General features: G+C 37.9%; 1 protein-coding gene across 5 annotated transcripts in view; it reads right to left on the bottom strand.

The window, feature by feature from the left end:
- Positions 1-19,433, bottom strand: part of GORAB (golgin, RAB6 interacting) — a 36,599-nt gene that overhangs the window by 15,485 nt on the left and 1,681 nt on the right. For 3 of the 5 annotated variants that reach the window (XM_036343201.1, XM_036343200.1, XM_036343199.1), the window contains exons 2-4: positions 14,439-14,796; positions 8,202-8,303; positions 6,163-6,303 (exon numbers count right to left, since the gene is read on the bottom strand). In XM_036343201.1, the coding sequence (XP_036199094.1) occupies positions 6,163-6,303; positions 8,202-8,303; positions 14,439-14,796 (601 nt within the window). Of the gene's footprint in view, positions 1-6,162; positions 6,304-8,201; positions 8,304-14,434; positions 14,797-18,376; positions 18,485-19,433 lie in introns of those variants that run through there. The other 2 variants (XM_036343202.1, XM_036343203.1) reach the window with 2 other exon arrangements.

Genomic DNA, 19,433 nt, shown 5'->3' on the forward strand with positions numbered 1-19,433 from the left:
AGAAAGAGGGAAAGACAGAAAGAAACATCGATATGAGAGAAACACATCAATTGGTTGCCTCCTGCACATGCCCTGACCAGGATCTGGGCCAGGGAGGAGCCTGCAACCAAGATACGTGCCCTTAACCAGAATCTAACTCAGGACCCTTTGGTCCGCAGACCAACGCTCTATCCACTGAGCCAAACCAGCTAGAGCCCTTTGCCCATTTTTAATCAGATTTTTGTTGTTGAGAAATCTGTATCTCTTGATTAATGGATTAAAAAAGGAAGAAAAATTTTGGTGGAGAAGGATATGGACAGTGGTTGGGAAATGAATATAAATGGGACAGGGCACACCAAGCAAATGATACTGGGTGCAGGCAAAAAGAAAACCTCAGGATATGTTTGGGAAGCGTTTCTCAACACTGGCACTCCTGGCAACTTGAACCATGTAATTCTTTGTTGTGGGGAGCTGTCCTAGACATTGTAGGAAGCATAGCATCACTGGCTTTCTCCCACCAGCTGCCAGTAGCACCCTCTAGTTGTGATAACCAAAAATGTCTCCAGAACATTACCAAATGTCTCCATATCTTCTCCAAAGGGCAAAAATGTCCCATTTGAGAATTCCTGGGTTAAGTTATTCTTACCCTCTCCATTCTGCAACAACAGTATTATCAGACTTTTATTAGGAAACTAGAGGCCCGGTGCACAAAATTCTTACATGGGGGGAGGGAGGGAAGTCCCTATGTCTGGCCTGCACCCTCTCACAATCCAGGAACCCTTCGGGAGATGTCATACTGCTGGTTTAGGCCCGATCCCCACGGGGCAGCTCCTGTGTTGAGCGTCTGCCCCCTAGTGGTCAGTGCACGTCATAGCGACCGGTCATTCCACCAGTTGTTCTGCCACCGTTCGGTCGATTTGCATATTAGGGTTTTATTATATAGATTTTATAAATGTCAGATATGTAAACTCCAGTCTTACTTGAAGTAAGGTAATTCTACTGGGAAAGTCATCCTGCGATTTCCCTTTATTTCCCCTTATATATTGGTTCACTGTGTTTTGACTTTTCTATATAATCTGCTGCTTTTATTTTTGCCAAGAAAAGAGTGATCTCCACTTACCAAGTAATTATTCCATTTACTTTCCACTAACAGTTGTGAAGGCTATGCTGCCTTGATTGCCTATACAACTCAATGTAATAAGTAATTTCTAGTACTAGAATTATAACAAAAAAGAAATACTTGTATCTCCTAACTCAAGATTCTCTGTCTTGGAAGAAGAGATAGTGAAAAAATAAAAGGCTTTGATTTTAGAAAACCTGGAGTTCTAAACCTGCCTTTGCCATTTGCTAAATGTATACTTGTTTTGTTCTTGGGTGTGAAGAAGAGAGACCCAGTCAAACTAGCTCAGGTAAAAAGCCAACTTAGGTCCTCCCTCTGGAATTTTGGAACTCTGATAGAGTGGGGGGAGTGGGGGTGGATCTGATATAGAGCCACAGCTGGTGGCAATATTGGGCGGTGAGTATAGTAGGAAAAGCCGAAATGCTTTAGAGAAACTGTGGTGTCTGAGCATTGAAGAGGATAGCCTTTGACTGTGATCACATGCCTGTGAGATACCTTCCTGTAACCTATAAAATAATAAAACCCACTTTTTACCTGAGCTAGTTTGAATGGGTCTCTCTGTTCCTCACAGAGCTCATAGTACCAGGCCATGCTCTGAACACTTGTTTATTAGTAGCTTATAGATTAACTGTTTTGGAGTTGGTAGCTTGTCTTTGTTCTAATCAGAGAGGGCCCAGGGTCAGCATCATGACTATAAAACACAGCCAGGCTCCTGGGGGAGGGGTTGGAGATGAAGCACGCAATGACTAAAAATCCAGTGGAGTGACCCGAGGTAGTTTCCTCCAGTTGAGTTCTGTTTTATCTGTAAAATGGTGATAACGGTACTTCATAGGAGCACTAAGGATTAAGTAATGGGAGTAGGGCAAGTGTCTGGTCTAGGGCCTGGTAGGTACTCAAGAAACAGAACTTCCCCTCCGGAGCACCAGACTTAAAAAGCACTGTCAGTACATCACTGAACATGCATCTCAAATGAAAATGATGCAAAATGTAAAGATCTGGTGCTTATACTTGAAAACTCTAACTTACATAACATTTATTTATCATATTTCTTTTCTTTTTTTTTTTACTGTCCTCTAGTAAACATGGGAATGGGAAAGCTGTTTTTCCATTACCCTCTGTGTTAAGAGAATTGTGCCAAAGGAGCTCTGTTGGATATTTGGATCCCTGGTTTCCATACTGTATAACATATCCTGTTTGTGAATGTTCTGGCATCAAACATAAATACTCTAACAACACTCTCTATAGGTCTATGACTACCTCGCCCCTTCCCCCCCACTCAATCCTCCCTTCTCTGCAAGGCTGTGGTCGCCCTCAGCCAGTCAAAGTCAGCCAGGAAAGATTTACTGACCTGGGCTCATGAATGCTGAATTGAAATGAAAATTTGCAAATAGTTACCTAGGTTTCCATTAATCTTTCACCCTGGATAAATCACTGAAGATCCTGCATTTTGTTTATTTATTTAAGTCCTTCTGGCCAGAAACATGCATATATATTCTTGTACAGAGTGATTTATGTTTAAAGTATTGATTAGTTTTACAAACTGCACTATGGGCCTGGGGGTCAGGTGGATGTACCACATCAGCCTGAAGACACACTTTGGAACAGAATAGTAAGTGCATTATATATAACACAGTAAGAGAAATTCAGCTGAAATGTAATTATAGGTTTAGTTTGTTATTTTAAAGGGACATTGAATGATTTAATTGTTATTTAAAGGATTCTAGAAACTCTGTCTTTGCTTTGGTATCCCTGAAATTAAAACAACAACAACAAAAACTCAATCATTAACCCGTGGCATGCCATTAGGTTCCACTGATCCACTTTTAGTTTTTCTGTTTCTTTTATTAGCAATTATAACTATTTGTAAGCATCAACATATCATGATTTTTAAAGTCCTGTGTTAGAAGTCCTCTAGAGAACAAAGAGAAAATATATTTGTATTTAAAAAAATAGAGTAAGACTAACCATATTTTGCAATTACTACATAGGTCCATTGGATCCTTTTATAAATCTAGGTTACTTTACCAGATCGTTGAGATATTATTTTTTTAACATTTTGCCATTTCATCACCCTATGACGTATTTCCTTCTTACCAGTTATTCCCATTTATGCTAACAAATTAAAATAATAAGAAAAAAGAGACTGGTGAAATGACCTAAAAGGACGGTGCTATAATGAAATAAATCATTATGGTTCAATTTCCTTACTGCATTGTCCAACGTATTACATCATCTTTCAAGAAAGTATAAAAGACTGGAAACCCCAGTTTTGTAATCTGCTCCTGCTTTCATTGAACACAGTTGAGAATTAGTATTTTTTTTATTCTCTGCGCTATTGGCAAAGTAGAGAAAATTGACAGATGAAAATATTTTGCATTTATTAGGTCAAAAGATAACTGTTGTGGTAGGCTAAAAAGTGATCCCACAAAGATATTCTCTTCCTAATCTCCAAAATCTAGAGTCTCTGAAGGAAGTGTGACCCGGCTGATACCTTGATTTCAGAATCTGGCTTCCAGAAAATGTAAGAGTATATTGCTCTGTTTTAAGACACCCAGTTGGTAGTAATCTGTTATAGCAGCCCTAGTTAACCAACACAAATGCACATGCAGCCAGTCTAGATTCTAGATGGTGATACTGTTCATATACGTGACATCTCAGAGTATGTCTTCAGAAAAACACATCCTAGATGAATGTTCTCAAACTCACAAATCAATGAGTGAAAAGAGGATAAAAAGAAAATGTTATTTTTCATAGTTAATAGTTTCAATAGGAAGAACTTAATCAATCCATATTTTACAAGAATCTGGACCATCCTATATTGCTGGGAGGCTGTAGCTGCATTCTTTCCTTTTTTTAAAAAATAGGTTTTGGAGTCAAACATTACTTGATACAAAGAGGTTTGTGATGCTTAGGTTCTTATTACAATTTTTAATGAAGCTGTTTTCCACAATCCCTTTTATTCTCACTTCTGTTGATTACTCATAAAATGACTTAAAATTATACATGCATGTGCACGTGTGTGTACATGTGTGTGGGGGAGCGTCTGTGAAACAGAGGTGCCAAATAGTGATCATTGTTTTTCCTGGTATATTGAGGGTTAAAGAAATGTTCTACACGCAGCCACTCTGAGTTTTACAAGCTGGCCTGCACAGCATATGGCAGCACTGTCATTGTTGCTGCCAGCAGCAGCAGCAGCAGCAGCAGCAGCAGCAGCAGCACAGCAGCACAGCAGCAATGCTCAAGTTGGCTCACCCAAAAGTGTTTGCCCTGATGGTGTTCTACAGAAGCCAATTCCACAGTGAACTCTGGCCTATTCAGTATCCCAGAACCTTTGTGGACACAGCACTGTACCAGGCACTAGAGAACCCGTATATATTTTTTTAAAATCAAGGAAAATCTCCCAAATAAATGGACTACCTGGGGATTAGTAGAAATCTAGACCATAATAGTATATTACCATTCTATAATTTCTCAATAACCAGAGACATAAATTTAGAAAATGTCTTAACCTTATGCATGAACAAGATACAATGCTCGTTCTGGTCACAATTGTTAATAAGATTTTAAAAAATAGCCTCACACAAGCAATATGGATATTCACATACAATGATGTCACTATCAGTACCTTAAGAAATTATAATTTTGAGTTTAAGAGATGTAAAAAATGCACCATGTAAAATTTTTTTATTTTGTAAAAATTTACTGAAATTTTATTATAAATGTTTCTATTTTATGGGATGTTTCCTCCTTTAACCTGTAATTCCACCTTCTTTGTGGTTCTCTGAAGGCTAAAACTATGAAATTTTAAAAATATAATGTTCAGTGTACAAAGGCATCCTTTTCCAGAATTAAAACATAATCAGATAAATTTTCTGTTGAAGTATCCAGAATAATCTGAATTATTCAAATAAAAGGCAATAAAGGCAAAAAAAAAAAGTTCCTCTGGCAACCTTAAGTTACAGAGAATAAAATGTGCTAAACATCTAGGCTTAGTTTGATCTTAATAAAATCTTGGTCACCTCTTTAATGACCTTATTAGTAGAAATCTGAAACTTCTAGTTATCAGCTACTGATGGCATTAATTTAGGCAACCCATTAAATCTAACAGCACATGGTCAAACAACAATTACAAAAATCATGAGGACACCACAAACCTCTTTCTTAAATAATAAACAGTGAATTAAAAACCACAATCAAGCATTTCCGCTTTATTAAATTGTTATATAAACATTCTGATGCTGTGGTTTACCCTGGACTAATGAGGCATTCTGATTGATTTCTAGTGTTACAGAGAAAGATGCAAAACGGAGTCATTAACACAGCATTCCCTTGTGAAAAAAGACAAACCAGGATGATTAAAGCAATGTTGAAAGGACTGAAAACCCTGAAATTGGACTTAATTTTTTGCCTTTTTATCTGCTTGCAAAGTTCATGTAATTCTTTACATGTGTTAGTTCATTTTAAAAATACTCCATGATGATTTTTTCTCTTAAAAAATGCCAATGGCTGAAACCAAGGAAACACACGATAGAGAACCATTTTATACAAAATAGAATTGGAAAGAAAAAACTTCCAGCTTTCAAGACAGTGGTATTTTCTTTAAATACTCATAGGCTTTAACAAATAAACTAGATGTTTCTTTAATGAAAACTGAAATGAGAACTAGGCTAATCCCTAAGGAGAACCTCAATCAAAATTTCTTTACAGAAAAACCATAGAGTTGGCATTAGAATTATAATTTGGGGGCAAGTCATTCAGATATTTAAAGAGTCTCGAACATTAAATACCCGATGCTTTAGTAAGAAAGACTAAAATGTAAATAAACAATGCAGGAAATAATCTAAAGGGAATATGAACAAGGGTAAGGGGTAGGGCAAAGTAAAGGAAAACTTCAAGAAGAGGAGACACACTTGACACTACTTATTCCAAAACAGGAATAAATACAACACTTAATGCGGTGGTTATGAGGCTTAAACGATGATACACATAAGGTCCTGACCCAGCTAGCAATACACATTAATTAAATCGAACTGCTTGTTCTGAATCAAATTTCTCCAACTCACCGAGCATTTGAATAGTCCAGGCTGGCCTGGTCAATCCGGTTCCTGAGGATTCCAATGTCAGCGGACACCATGTCATCTAACGCCTGTAACTCCTTCTGGATCCGCTTCAGTTTCACGGTCTCTGCCTGAGTTCTTTTAGATCTAGAAAATTAGGAACATGAATGGGAAAATAAAAACATTCTAAAACCATATATCCATATATAATGTAAATGAAAAAAGCAAGCTACTGTATTTACAATATGAATATAATGTATAATTTTTAAAAATTAGATAAGAAAAATAGAAATAAGTCAAATGCCCGTAACATTTTGGTGTATAGCTAAGATTTGCACTTCTTTCCGTATTGTTCCAAATTTTCTATTAGTATGTACTAGAGGCCTGATGCACAAAATTCTTGCAAGGGGCTTGGCCCTCTCAGCCCCAGCTTCGTTCGGAAGGTCGTCTGGAAGGACATTTGGCTGTCCAGTCTAATTTGCATATACGCTTTTATTATTATAGATGATTTTCATATACAGGTGAAAAGACTGAAAAATTTATCAATAAATAGTTCACTCATAGGTATACTCATTCCATAAGGATGAGAATATGCACTAAAAGAATATATCTGTATTCTCTTTACATTGAAACATCGAACACAACTCTCCAAATCTCTAGCCCATTTTCATTGGATACCTGGAAACCAAGAACAGATGCCTGCATCAAACACAATTTATTTGTCTAGAAACATCTATTTGGTTTTAACTTTCTTAGGACTCGTTTCCCCAAACTGTTATTGCTTTGATTCCTGTTCTTTACGTAAAACTACAGGTCCTCAAAATTTTTCTTTCTGGGTCTCAAAGCCAAGCAGTTTTTTTCTTGTTTAAAAGCACATCCAGCCTCACCATCTCTCAGTCCCCTCACCACCCCCAAGTACATTACAAACTTAAAAAACAAAACAAAGACAAAAGCCAACCTTTAATAATGATTTCACTCATTTCAAAATTTCACACACATTTTCACAGGATAATAAAACTCCCACATAAAACCACATATTGCAAGAAAAGAGCCCTGGCTGGTGTTGCTCAGCGGTTAGAGCGTCAGCCTGTGCACCAAAACGTTGCACATTCGATTTTCAGTCAAGGGCATGCACCTGGGTTACAGGTTCAATCCAGTTGGAGCATGCACAGGAGGTAACCAATTGATGTGTCTTTCTCACATGGATGTTTCTCTCTCTCTCTCTCTCTCTCTCTCTCTCTCTCTCTCTCTCTCTCTCTCTCTGAATTTCTCTGTCTCTCTCTCCCCACTGTCTCTTCCCCCTCCCTCCCTCCTTTCTACTCTCTATGAAAACCAATGGAAAAAATACCCTCGGGTGAGGATTAACCAAAAAAATTTTAAAATAAAAAATAATAAAAGGGCAGAAAGAGTGGGTGAGGGATGGGAAAAGCAGTTCCAATGGGAATGTTCTTGTTTGAGGCCGGCACAACACAGTAAAAAAAGGGGGTGGGGGATTTCGGACACACTAACATTGGGAGGTGAGAGAAAAAGTGAACTGCACACAGTATGGGACAGTGCTCCCAATGGTGACCCAAGTCATCAATAAAAGCTTAAATTATATCATATATCTTCTGTCAGTGGGAGCAGAGTAATTATTTAAGAAAAACGTCCATAGGAAACATAAGATTTGTGGGAGTATAAAACATTTATATGGAACAATCCGCTCCTCTATGTTAGATGATAAAGGCCCCTTCATGTCAAAAATGAAAACTTGCATTTCTTCATTTACTTATATTGACAGCTATTTACTGCTCCCTTATGAATGCATAGATGGTTAAAACTGAAAGCACTGACACTGATCCTTAAATTTTCATTGTACCTGTATTACCAGTAAATTTGCTATGATCTATCCTTAAATGACTTCAGTATCATTTATACAGCATGATTTGTTTAATCAGCCTTAAAGAAAATGCCAGTTTATTAGTGTAGACATAGGAAAATAAATATAAAACATGACAGAGCTGACTGCAGATTGCAAACCATCTCCCCTGGTTCAGGTGCCTCACCTTTCCGCAATAGCTTTAGCCAAAAGAGCTTTCTTACGTTTATTTTTCTCTTCCATTAGCCGCTGTTCTTGTTGGAGGACTTCCCAACGAGACTTTTCTTGCCTAGGGAGCAAAAAAGTGTAAAAATGAGTTTCTGAAACACCACCCCACACCTTCCCAGTCTCAGTCCCCTACGTATAAAATTTAATCAGCCAGATTATGTATATATTTTTAAAAAGTCCTTTTGAAAGGAACCCATCTGCAGCTCATTATTTTGTCCTAATAGAAACAAAGGTTATGATTTGAAGTAAAGAAGGCTTACATACCATAAATTGGCCCTTTGAAATCCACTATATGTATATAACCTAGGAACCCACAAACTGGAAGCCAGAATAATGTGGCATTTTTTAGAAGTACAAAGAAACCTGTGTAAGTTAATTATGTATTATATGCAAAATGGAGAGACAAATAAATAGGTCTGTAGCTAACATCATGTTATATTTTTCAAAGTTCTTTTAAAAATCATTTTAGTGATTTAATCATTAAATCATTTTATAGTCTACATTCTTGGGCGCAGGGAACATATTTGTAATAGCTGTTTAAATATTCCTTGCCTGATAATTCCCATTGTTTGTGGGCTGTTTCTCTCGATGACTTTCCACCTGGTTATGCATGACAATTTCCTTTCTTTGCATGCCTAGAGAGTTTTCTTTTTCTCCAGACTGAATGTGCATTTAATTTTTTAAAAAAGTGTTTCAATTACAGTTGACATATGATACTATGTTAATTTCAGGTGTACAACATATTAGACATTTATATACCTTACAAAGTCATCACCCTGATAAATTGAGTACCCAACTCACATAATATATAGTTATTACAATATTATTAACTCTATTCCCTACGCTGGTTTTTACATCCCTGGGACTATTTTTATAACTGCCAATTTGTGCTTCTCAATCCCTTCACCTTTTTCACCCCTCTTCTCAAACCCCCTCCCATCTGGCAACTATAAATTTGTTCTATTAGTTTGTTTTGTTTGTTCATTTGTTTTTGAGATTCCACATATAACTGAAATCATATGGTATTTGTCCTTTTGTCTGACTTATTTCACTTAGCAGAATACCCTCTAGGTCCATCCATGTTGTTGCAAATGGCAAGATTTCATTTTTTATGGCTGAGTAACATTCCACTGTACATATGTACCATTCTTTTTTATCCACTCATCTATAGACGGACACTTAGGTTGTTTCCATTATCTTGGCTACTGTAAATAAGACTGTAATGAACATGTGTGCACATGTCTTTTTCAAATGAGTGTTTTGAATCTCTTTGGGTAAATACTCAGGAGTGAAGTTGCTGGGTCATATAAAGTAATTATTGATAGGTATGTCATTATTGCCATTTTGTTGTCTTCTGATTGTTTTTGAAGTTCTCTGGTTCTTTTCTTGTACACTGATAACTTTCTAGTGTTGTGTTTGGATCCCTCTCTTCATTTCTTGTATATTTCTTAGAGATTTTTGCTTTGCGGTTACCATATGCTTCATATTTACCAAACTATATAGCAGCCTATTTTTTTTAGAATATATTTTTATTGATTTCAGAGAGGAAGGGAGATAGAAACATCAATTATGAGAGAATCATTGATTGGCTGCCTTCTACATGCCCCACACTGGGGATTGAGCCCATAACCTGGGTACATGACCTGACTGGGAATAGAACAGTGACCTCCTGAGCCATGCTGGCTGGGCTAGAGCAGTCTATTTTAAGTTGATGGTTCCTTAAGTTCGAGCATGTTCTAAAATCACTACAATTTTTACTCTTCCCCTCCATGTTTGTCTTTGTCATTCTTTTTTACTTCTTCTGTGTGTATTTATGTATAATTTAATTAAACATGGTCTTTGTACTTTTTCCTTTTAACCTTTCTACTTAGAAAAATAGATTAACTCAGTGAGAACCTCAACAGTTGATTGATCCACTGCTTTTACTACACTTGCCTTTGTGAGAATTTTCTTTACTGTATTTTCTTATTCATAGTTTTGATCTTTTCTTTTCTACTTCAAGAAGTCCTTTGGACATTTCTATTTCTATTAAACCAGTATTTCAACTGGTTTAATACTGATGAACTCCTTTAGCTATATCTTGTCTGGGAAACTCTCTCTCCTTTGATTCTAAATGACAGACTCGCTGGGTAGAGCAACCTTTGTTGTACGTCTTTGCCATTCATCAATTGGAATATTCATGCCAATTCCTTCTGGCCTGCAACATTTCTGTTGAGAAATCACCTGACAGTCTTATAGGAGTTCCCTGTACATAACTGCTTTTCTCCTGCTACTTTTAAGATTCTTTGTCTTTAACCTTTGGCATTTTAATTATGTCTTGCTGTGGGTTTCTTTGGGTTCATCTTATTTGGGACTCTGTGCTTCCTGGGCTTGTCTATTTCCTTTGCCAGGTTAGAAAAGTTTTCAGTCATCATTTCTTCAAATAGGTTCTCAGTCCCTCGTTTTCTTTTTCTTCTTCTTCTGGCACCCCTATGATGTGAATGTTGATACACTTGATGTTGTCCCAGAGGTACCTTAAACTGTCCTCATTAAAAAAAACTTATTTTTCTGTTCCAATTGGGTGTTTTCTGCTACTTTATCTTCTAGATCGCTGATTCAATCCTCTGCTTCTTATAACCTGCTGTTGATTCCCTCTAATGTAGTCATTTCAGTTATTATTATTATTTTTTTATGGTTTCCTTCTCTTTGTTGAGGTTCTCACTGAGTTCATCTATTCTTCTTCTAAGTTCATTGAGCATTCTATAGCCAACCACTGTTTTGAACACTGTATCTGGCAGATTGCTTTCTCCATTTTGTTGCTCTTTTTTTATGTTCTTTCATTTGGGAAATGCTTGGCTCCTCATTTGTTTGAATCCTTGTATTTCTATGTATTAGGTAGATCTGCTATGTCTCCCAGTCTTGGCAGAGTAGCTTTACATAGATGTTTTCTGAGGCCCCATCGTGCAGTCCTTCTGTTCACCTAAGCCAGGTGCTCCAGGGGCATCCCTTTTGTGGGTTGTGTGTACCTTCCTGTGGTAGTTGAGCCCTGACTGCTATTGGCACATCAATGGGTGGGATTGCCCGCCTGGTTTACTTGCTGTGAGGATTAGCTATGACTATGGAAAGCTGCCGTATAGAGGCTTATCCCATAGAGAGGGAGTCTCTTCAGGTGGGCTGTGGTGCCAGCTAAGTTCACCCTTTGGGTGTGTCTTTTGTGGAGCTGGTTGGGTGATACTCTGGTGTGGTCTTAAGTCGGTCACCAGTTATGTTGGTTTTGAAGCCTCTTAGGAGGAGCTCCATTGCAGGCCAAGGTCAGACTCCAGTGGCTTGGGGCCACCTGGTCAAAGCTACAAAGTGATCTGCAGTTGGTTGATGCTTGTGCCAGACTTGGAGGTGCTTGCGAGAGACTATGCTGCAAACCAATGCCACTGTCAGTAGTGTCAGGCTTGGGACCCTTTGATGGACACCATGATTTGAGCTGAGGCCAGCCAAATGCAGGTTGAGATTAGTCATCACTTGTGTCAGGCTTGGGTTTACTTAGCGAGAGGTACAGAGCATGCTGAGGACAGCTGCTGATTGTTTGGTTTGTGAACCTTTAAGATTTTAGGAAAAGTCCACAGTATGAGCTGAGGCAGTCCATGAGTTGAGTGAGGTGAGGTCTCAGGGGTTCACCAGGGTGGGGCAAACGATGATAGCTTAGATTGGTACCCGTAATTGCTGGGCTCAACAAAGGAACAATAGCACCTGCCAGTGTTTCTGTCCCCAGAGCGAGCTGGCCCGTCCCTCTAGTCCTCATTTGAAACTAGGCAATTCACTTACTCCTTGCATGTCCCTGGCACTTCATGAGCTGCTGCCCCTAGAGGCTTAGAGCAAGGAGTTTGTGAGTAACTCCATGCACAGACTCCTCAAGAAGAAAGCCAGGGCCTCCAGCAGCCCTCCGTCTCACAAGGGTGCAATCCCTGGTGATTTTCACAGCCAGATGTTGTGGGGACTCCTCTTCTCAGCACTGGTGCCCTAGGCTTGAGAGATGACCTAGGGTTAGGACCCCTAACTCAATAAGGAACTCCCACAGCCAAGATAGCCCTCCTGAATCTTATCACCACACCATGAGTGTGGGTGGGACCTGCCTGTTCTGTATGTCCCTCCTACCAGTCTTTCTCTTTGTATCTTTAGTTAGAAGAATTCTGTTCAGTTCATTTTCTTTTTTAAAAGTATATATTTTTATTGATTTGAGAGAGGAAGGGAGAGGGAAGAGATAGAAACATCAATGATGAGAGAGAAACAGTGACTGGCCACCTCCTGCACACCCCACATTGAGGATCGAGCCTGCAACCTCGGCATATGCCCTGACTGGAATCAAACCATGACCTCCTGGTTCATAGGTCAACACTTAACCACTGGTGGGCTGTTCAGCTAATTTTCAGGTGGTTCTTGAGGGTGGTTGTTCTGTAACTTAGTTGTAAGTTTGATGTGGTTGTGGGAGCTGGTGAGCACAGCATTTACTTACTCTGCCATCTTACCCAGAAGTGACTCTATAGAGTTTTCTATAATAAAAGTCTGCACCATGAAATACCCTTAGAAAAATAACCAATGTTTATTTCATTCATTTTCTTTCAATTTGCTCACTTCTTTCCAGCTCTTAAACATTTGTAAACGAAGTAAAAAACTATGAACTAAGACTTGAATGGTGGGATAAAGAAAAACTTCAAAGGTCTGAAAACATGAATTGTCTTCCAATCTAATTCTGAAAGAAGTATATTAAAATTTCCCGTAAATTCATCAACTTGATGTCAACTCAAATTAAACAAGATAATGAAAAAGCTATTTGTTCCTATTGTTGACATTTCTTACAGCCGTATACCAAAAATATCTATTCCCAGACTTAGCAATCACTTCCACAATTATCCTTCTCTCCATTCCTACAACTTCCATCTTAGTGCTGGTCCTTTCTCATTTTTATTATCGCAGTCACCTCCTCACCAGATGCCTTAGTTCCAGCTCAGCCAGAACCCTATCCCAAATATTCTGCAACACTGACACCTGAACATTTTCTCACCATTATTCTGATCAGGGCCTCTCTCCTTCAGAGGACTCGGTGGTCTACTACAGCAGCGGTCACCAACCTTTCAGACCTCACAGACCACCAGTGGTCCGCGGACCACCGGTTGACGGCCACTGTACTACAGCATCTGGGGAACTTGCTAGGCAAGGGTCCTCTACTCCCAAGTCATTTTTCTCTTTCTTAATTCTTTACTATTCTCTGGCCTGATCTTTGCCTCTTCCAGAGGAGTGAGATATCATTTCTGAACAGTCTCTGGAATAAAGCTTTCCTTTCCCATTCTTAGAGCCTCAAAATTCCTCCTTTTCAACAATAGTTTCTGACATTACGTGTCTTCAATGAAAATTCTCCCCAAGTACCTAAGAAAAGAATAATTTTCCTCATGACATGCAATCTAAATTGCCCGGCTCAATTCAAACCCGCCCCCTATTTGTCTCAGGCCTTTTTTGGTAAACTATTTGAATGTATGCACATGTTCAATTTTGCTTTCATAATTCACACAGCTAAACATCTCCTGTCAAAGTAAATAACATATGATTATATGAATTTACAAGTCATAGAATGGCAATTTTCACAAGAATGTGGCTAAACTAAATTCTGGAGGTGGTTGCAAACACAAACAAATTAAATAAGAATAAAAAGAAATCTAATGATGCATGTGGATTATTTAATTAGTCCCCTTAATTTCCTACACTTTTTCCTCTGACCATCCCTACTTGTCTCTTCACAAGTATCCTTTTCTGGGTCAATGAAGATGCAGTCTGGAAGTTGAAGAATGCATTAAATTTGGGAAGGAGTACATATAAGAAATGCTTCTGTGAGTGTCAAGGTTATAGACTCTGGATTCAGAGAGACTTTTATGTGAGTCCCAGCTCTACTACTTACTAGTTGTGTATTGGCTTTGAGAATACAATAGCTATTCTAAGTCCAAAATAGCTATAAAGTGAAAATAATGAACTAAGTAACATTAAACATAAAATGCCTAACACTGACTGACTTATAATATATTTAGGTAGTAGCTCTTTTTTGACAATTTGTTTATCACATTTCTAGGTTAGAATATGAAAGAGAGAAAATGTTAAAACTACATTTCTTCAAAGCCTAATAGGAAAAAAAAGTAAAATGGAAAATATATCATGAATATATAGACTTACTAACAATTCCACTTTCTTTTTCTCCAATTTGCAATCTGGTTTTAGAGGTACAACCTCAGCACTTATGTGACCATCCCGGGAATTCTCAAGTCCCAGTTCCCTTGGTTGACTTTCAGTGCCCTGTGGTTTTCCATTGCCAACAGGAGAGTTGACTGTAAGAGGATTAGGAGCAGTAGGGGGAGAAAAATGTGGCTTTTGATGACTGAATCTCTGTTGTGGTGCAGAGAGCAGCTGCTCTGGAGGTAATCTGACCGATCCATCTTGCAGTCCAAGTTTTTGGCTTTGCTCTTGAAGGACTTTTTCTCGCTGAAGTTGTTGTCGACTTTTCTTCATAGGGGGACGCCGCTGTGGTTCAAATGGATCTACATAAAAGAAAATGAAGGAAAATTCCTTTGTGTGAACAGCAAATAATTATAATTTCTCTAAGAAAATAAAGGATTAACATTAAACTTTTTAATAATCCCCTTGCTCTAGCTTAAAAGCCCAGGGAAAAACAGCATCTTCCTGCAGAGTTTACAAAGTTCTTCATCTACTGTTAACATTTAACAAAAACTGTCCTACCTCTCAATTTATCTTCAAGGAGAGCTATCTGTCTATGAGTAAGGCCTTAGAATACAAAACAAGGCTTTTCAACTTGATCTGATTATTATCAAAAGTATCACCTATTTGACCAAGATATGTAGACAAATGAATTCTCTGACATATCTTCAATTTGATTTACAGTTGTGCCTACTCTCCTGAAATAAAATGGTGGTTGAATTTTCAAATGAGCTTCACCTTTCTTAAATTTTCACAGATATTAAGGCAATCTGATATAGAAGAAGATGCTATACACAAAATATAACTACATGAAGTCCCTTATTTCTAGTTTACCCTAAATTGTTTTCTTTCATCTTCCAGAATAGTCCAAGGTTGTGTTCCCCAAAGTCTAGTTAGACTTTAATCAATGTATGCAACCTAACTTTAATAGCAGCCTGATCAAAGCAATAGAGGAAGATAAAACAAGTCATATTATAAACTGAGTAATAATACTTCTATTACACTTTTCATATTGTCCATATTAGTATTAACCTTGTAGGGAAGATAACTGGAGAATTTAACTCACATTCATACTGTATTTAATAAATTTTAAAATGATATTCTTTATAAAATACCCAGGAAATGAAATTATAAGTCCTTGTAAATGAACTCAAATAGGGCTTTTAAATTCTGCATATTGACCTTTGAAGCAATACAAGCTTATTATTTAGATTCTCCAAGGGAGAGTTCAAAGCTCTGGAGTCACAGTTCCAGAGTTGCTTTTGTCCAGTTCAAGCAATTATTTATTCCATACCTCAGTTTCCTTATCTGTCAAACTGGTTGAAAATTACCTCTCCACTTAACTCATATGGAGTTGGTGTAAAGATTTAATGAGACGGGTAAAGAAAACATTTTTTAAAAATAGCTGTACTATTTAAAGTAAAATGTTATTGTTGACTTTAGCCAGAAACATAAAGTAGCCTCCTGAATCTTGGAATAGGAACTTATTCTTGGCTACTGATCTTTATTCACACCACCAGAAAATATGATTGAGCTTGCTTACTTCCCAGTCATAGTCTTCAGCTGAATTAACAGTGACACTCAAATTCTGTACGTTAGCTTCCATTTCATTTTGCATTTTCACAGAACCCACTATACGATTTATAACGCCAATTTTTAAACTCTCAAACAACAAACAAATCAGGCCACTTAAAATAAAACATATGACCAAAAAACTCCTGGAACTAATAAGCCATTATAGAAAGGTTGCAGAATACAAGAGTAATATACCAAATTCAATTGCTTTTCTATGTACCAACAATGAACAAGTGGAATTTGAAATTAAAAACACAATACCATTTACATAGCACTCAAAAAAATACTTAGGTATAAGTCTAACAAAATATGTACAAGAGCTATATGAGAAAAACTACAAAACTCTGATGAATGAAATCAAGGAACTAAATAAATGGAGAGATATTCCACATTCATGGATATGAAGACTCAATAATGTCAAGATGTCAGTTCATCACAACTTGATCTATAGATTCATTGCAATACCAATAAAAATCCCAGCAAATTATTTTGTGGATATTGACAAAGTGATTCTCAAGCTTATACAAAGAGGCAAAAGACCCAGAATAGCTACACAATATTGAAGAATAAAGTTGGAGGACTGACACTATAAAGCTACAGTAATCAAGACAGTAGGTACTAGCAAAAGAATAGACAAATCAACCAATGGAGCAGAATAGAGAGCCCAGAAACAGGCTCACATAAATATAGTCAACTGCTCTTTGACAAAGGAGCAAAGGTAGTACAATGGAGAAATTTCTTTTCAACAAATGGTCCTGGAACAACTGGACATCCACATGTAAGAAAATGAATCCAGACACAGACCTTACACCCTGCACAAACATTAACTCAAAATAAATCAAAGACCTAAATGCAAAATTCAAAACTATAAAGTGCCTAGAAGATAATATAGGAGAAAACCTAGATGGCCTTAGGTATGGCAATGACTTTTTAGATACAACACCAACGGCACTATCTATGAAGAAGATAATTGGTAAGCTGGACTTCATTAAAATTAACAACTTCTGCTGTGCAAAAGACATTGTCAAGGGAGTGAGAAAACTCACTGCAACAGACACATCTGATAAAGGACTTTTAAATTTCTGTCAATCAAATGGGTATGAAGCAGTATTTCATTATGCTCTTGATTTGCAATTCTCTGCTTATTGATGGTGATAAGCATCTCTTCATATTTCCTTTTCATGTCTTTTTTGTCAGTTTTTCTTTGGCTTATTTGTATTTTTATATATCAGCAACAACTGGAAAACATAAAGCATTGTAGCTGCACTGCTTTTATATTTCCAAATTTTTCATCTATCTATATAAAACCCTAATATGCAAATCGACCGATCAGTGGAACAAAACCTGCAGAACAACTGGTTGGCGGGGGGCGGTGCCAGCGTGTGGGCGGTGCCAGGCCAGCCAAGGCGGGTGCCAGTGGGGGCTCCCCGATTGCCCCACCAGTTGCCCCACAGATCGGCCCTGATTGTCGGCCAGGCCTACGGACCCTACCTTATATATTGAGAACAGTCTCTTAGATTTAAAAATTAAAACCTGGCAAGGCTACTCTAACACTGAAAAACAGGATGATGCAGCGATGACATGCATGGACTCTGGCTTGCACATTTTGTGGTCAGCCCTGATTCTTACACTTATAACTGTGACAAAGTCAATTACTCAACTTCTCTCTGCTTCAGTTTTTCCACCCATAAGATGGGGAAAATGGTACTAATGCCTTAGAAGGATCATGTTATATACTACTTTTTATAATCAGGGCAAAAAAATGTAGCTGCCCATACAACAGCAAGATGCCTTTCACCTGTATGAAAAGTATGGTCACTGGTGTATGCAGCGTCCTGGATTGCGAGAGGTATATCTGACTGCCGGTTTAGGCCTGTAAACCAGCAGTCAGACATCCCCTGAGGGGTTCTGGATTGCGAGAGGGCACAGGCCGGGCTGAGGGACTCCTCTGCCCCCTTGCCCCCGTGCACAAATTTTGTGCACCTGGCCTCTAGTTATGAAATAAGTCATGCATCCTATAATGTCTCTCTCTCTCTCTCTCTCTCTCTCTCTCTCTCTCTCTCTCTCTCACACACACACACACACACACACACACACACACACACACGCTCCATCCAGTATGGATTATGAAAATACAACACAGTTTAACAAATAAAACATGGCTACAGTAGATATAATTGCTGGTTAAGGATAGAACATTACCCCCTTTTTGGAACACACACAATAACTGTATTTCCTGTCTTGCAAGTCATATGACTTGCTTTTGCTAAATGAAGTAGAAGTGGCACATGTCATTTATTGGTGGGAGTATTTATTGCCAATGCTTACTTCTCAATCTTCTCTTGCCACGGTGAGCTCCTATAGCACAGGACCAAGGCATTGTGTGGAGTGACTATATGGAGTAGAGTCACCTGCCAACCCATGTTAGACAGAAAGCTGGAATAAAATTTTTTTAAAACCTTTATTATTTTACACAATTGATATGTTAGGGCTATTTATTACTGCCGCTTAAGTTGGTAATTAATTTCATAAGTACCACTACCTTTGAAGCTTCCTATGTTCCACTCCTTGCTTCCCCCAACCCTGAATTTTGTGTTTCATTCCCTTGACTTTCTTTATAGACCTCCTATATTCCTAAAATATACAGGCTTTATATGATTTTGACCTTCCATAAATGGTATCAGACTACATATTCTCCTGCAACTTGCTCTTTTCATACATTGTATTTATGAAAGTTATACGTGTTAATGCATATATTCCTACTAGCTATATAGTAGTCCACTGGATGATTATACCACAATTTATTTATCCACTTCCTTGTTAATGAACACTTGGTTTATTCCCAGATTTTCAATATTATAATGAAGAGTGTTGAGAACATTCTCAATCTCCACCATTGCACATACGGGTTTTGCTAGCGTTGTTATCCTGATTTTTGCTGGCAACCAACTTCATTTTCACAGGTTATTTAATTATAATTTTATGGCTGGAGAATAGTTGGAAGAAACCTTAAAAAGTAAAGATCCAGCTCTTCCAGCTTTACAAATGAGAAATCCAAGGCAAAAAGATTCAGATGCAGAACTAGATGATCTGACAATCACTATGTTTGGTTATGAGTATACAAAGATGCTATACGTATGCAAAGACGCATCTTTTCTCTTCTTCAAGGATCACAGACCAGTCAGTTGGTGTCTATGTTCTAACATCTGGCTATGAAATGACACGCTTTGAAATTAAGTTCCTCCCACTCTATCCCAAATTGCAGAGCTATTTAAAAATGTTCTTCTACATAATCCATCTGTTATTTAATTTAGACTTCTACATGAAGTCTTCTTTCCCCCAGCAAAGTCACCTCTCCTAACACATAATCTCTGTGATATCTTCC

Source organism: Myotis myotis, unplaced genomic scaffold, assembly GCF_014108235.1.
Source record: "Myotis myotis isolate mMyoMyo1 unplaced genomic scaffold, mMyoMyo1.p scaffold_m19_p_18, whole genome shotgun sequence".
Classification (NCBI taxonomy): domain Eukaryota; kingdom Metazoa; phylum Chordata; class Mammalia; order Chiroptera; family Vespertilionidae; genus Myotis; species Myotis myotis.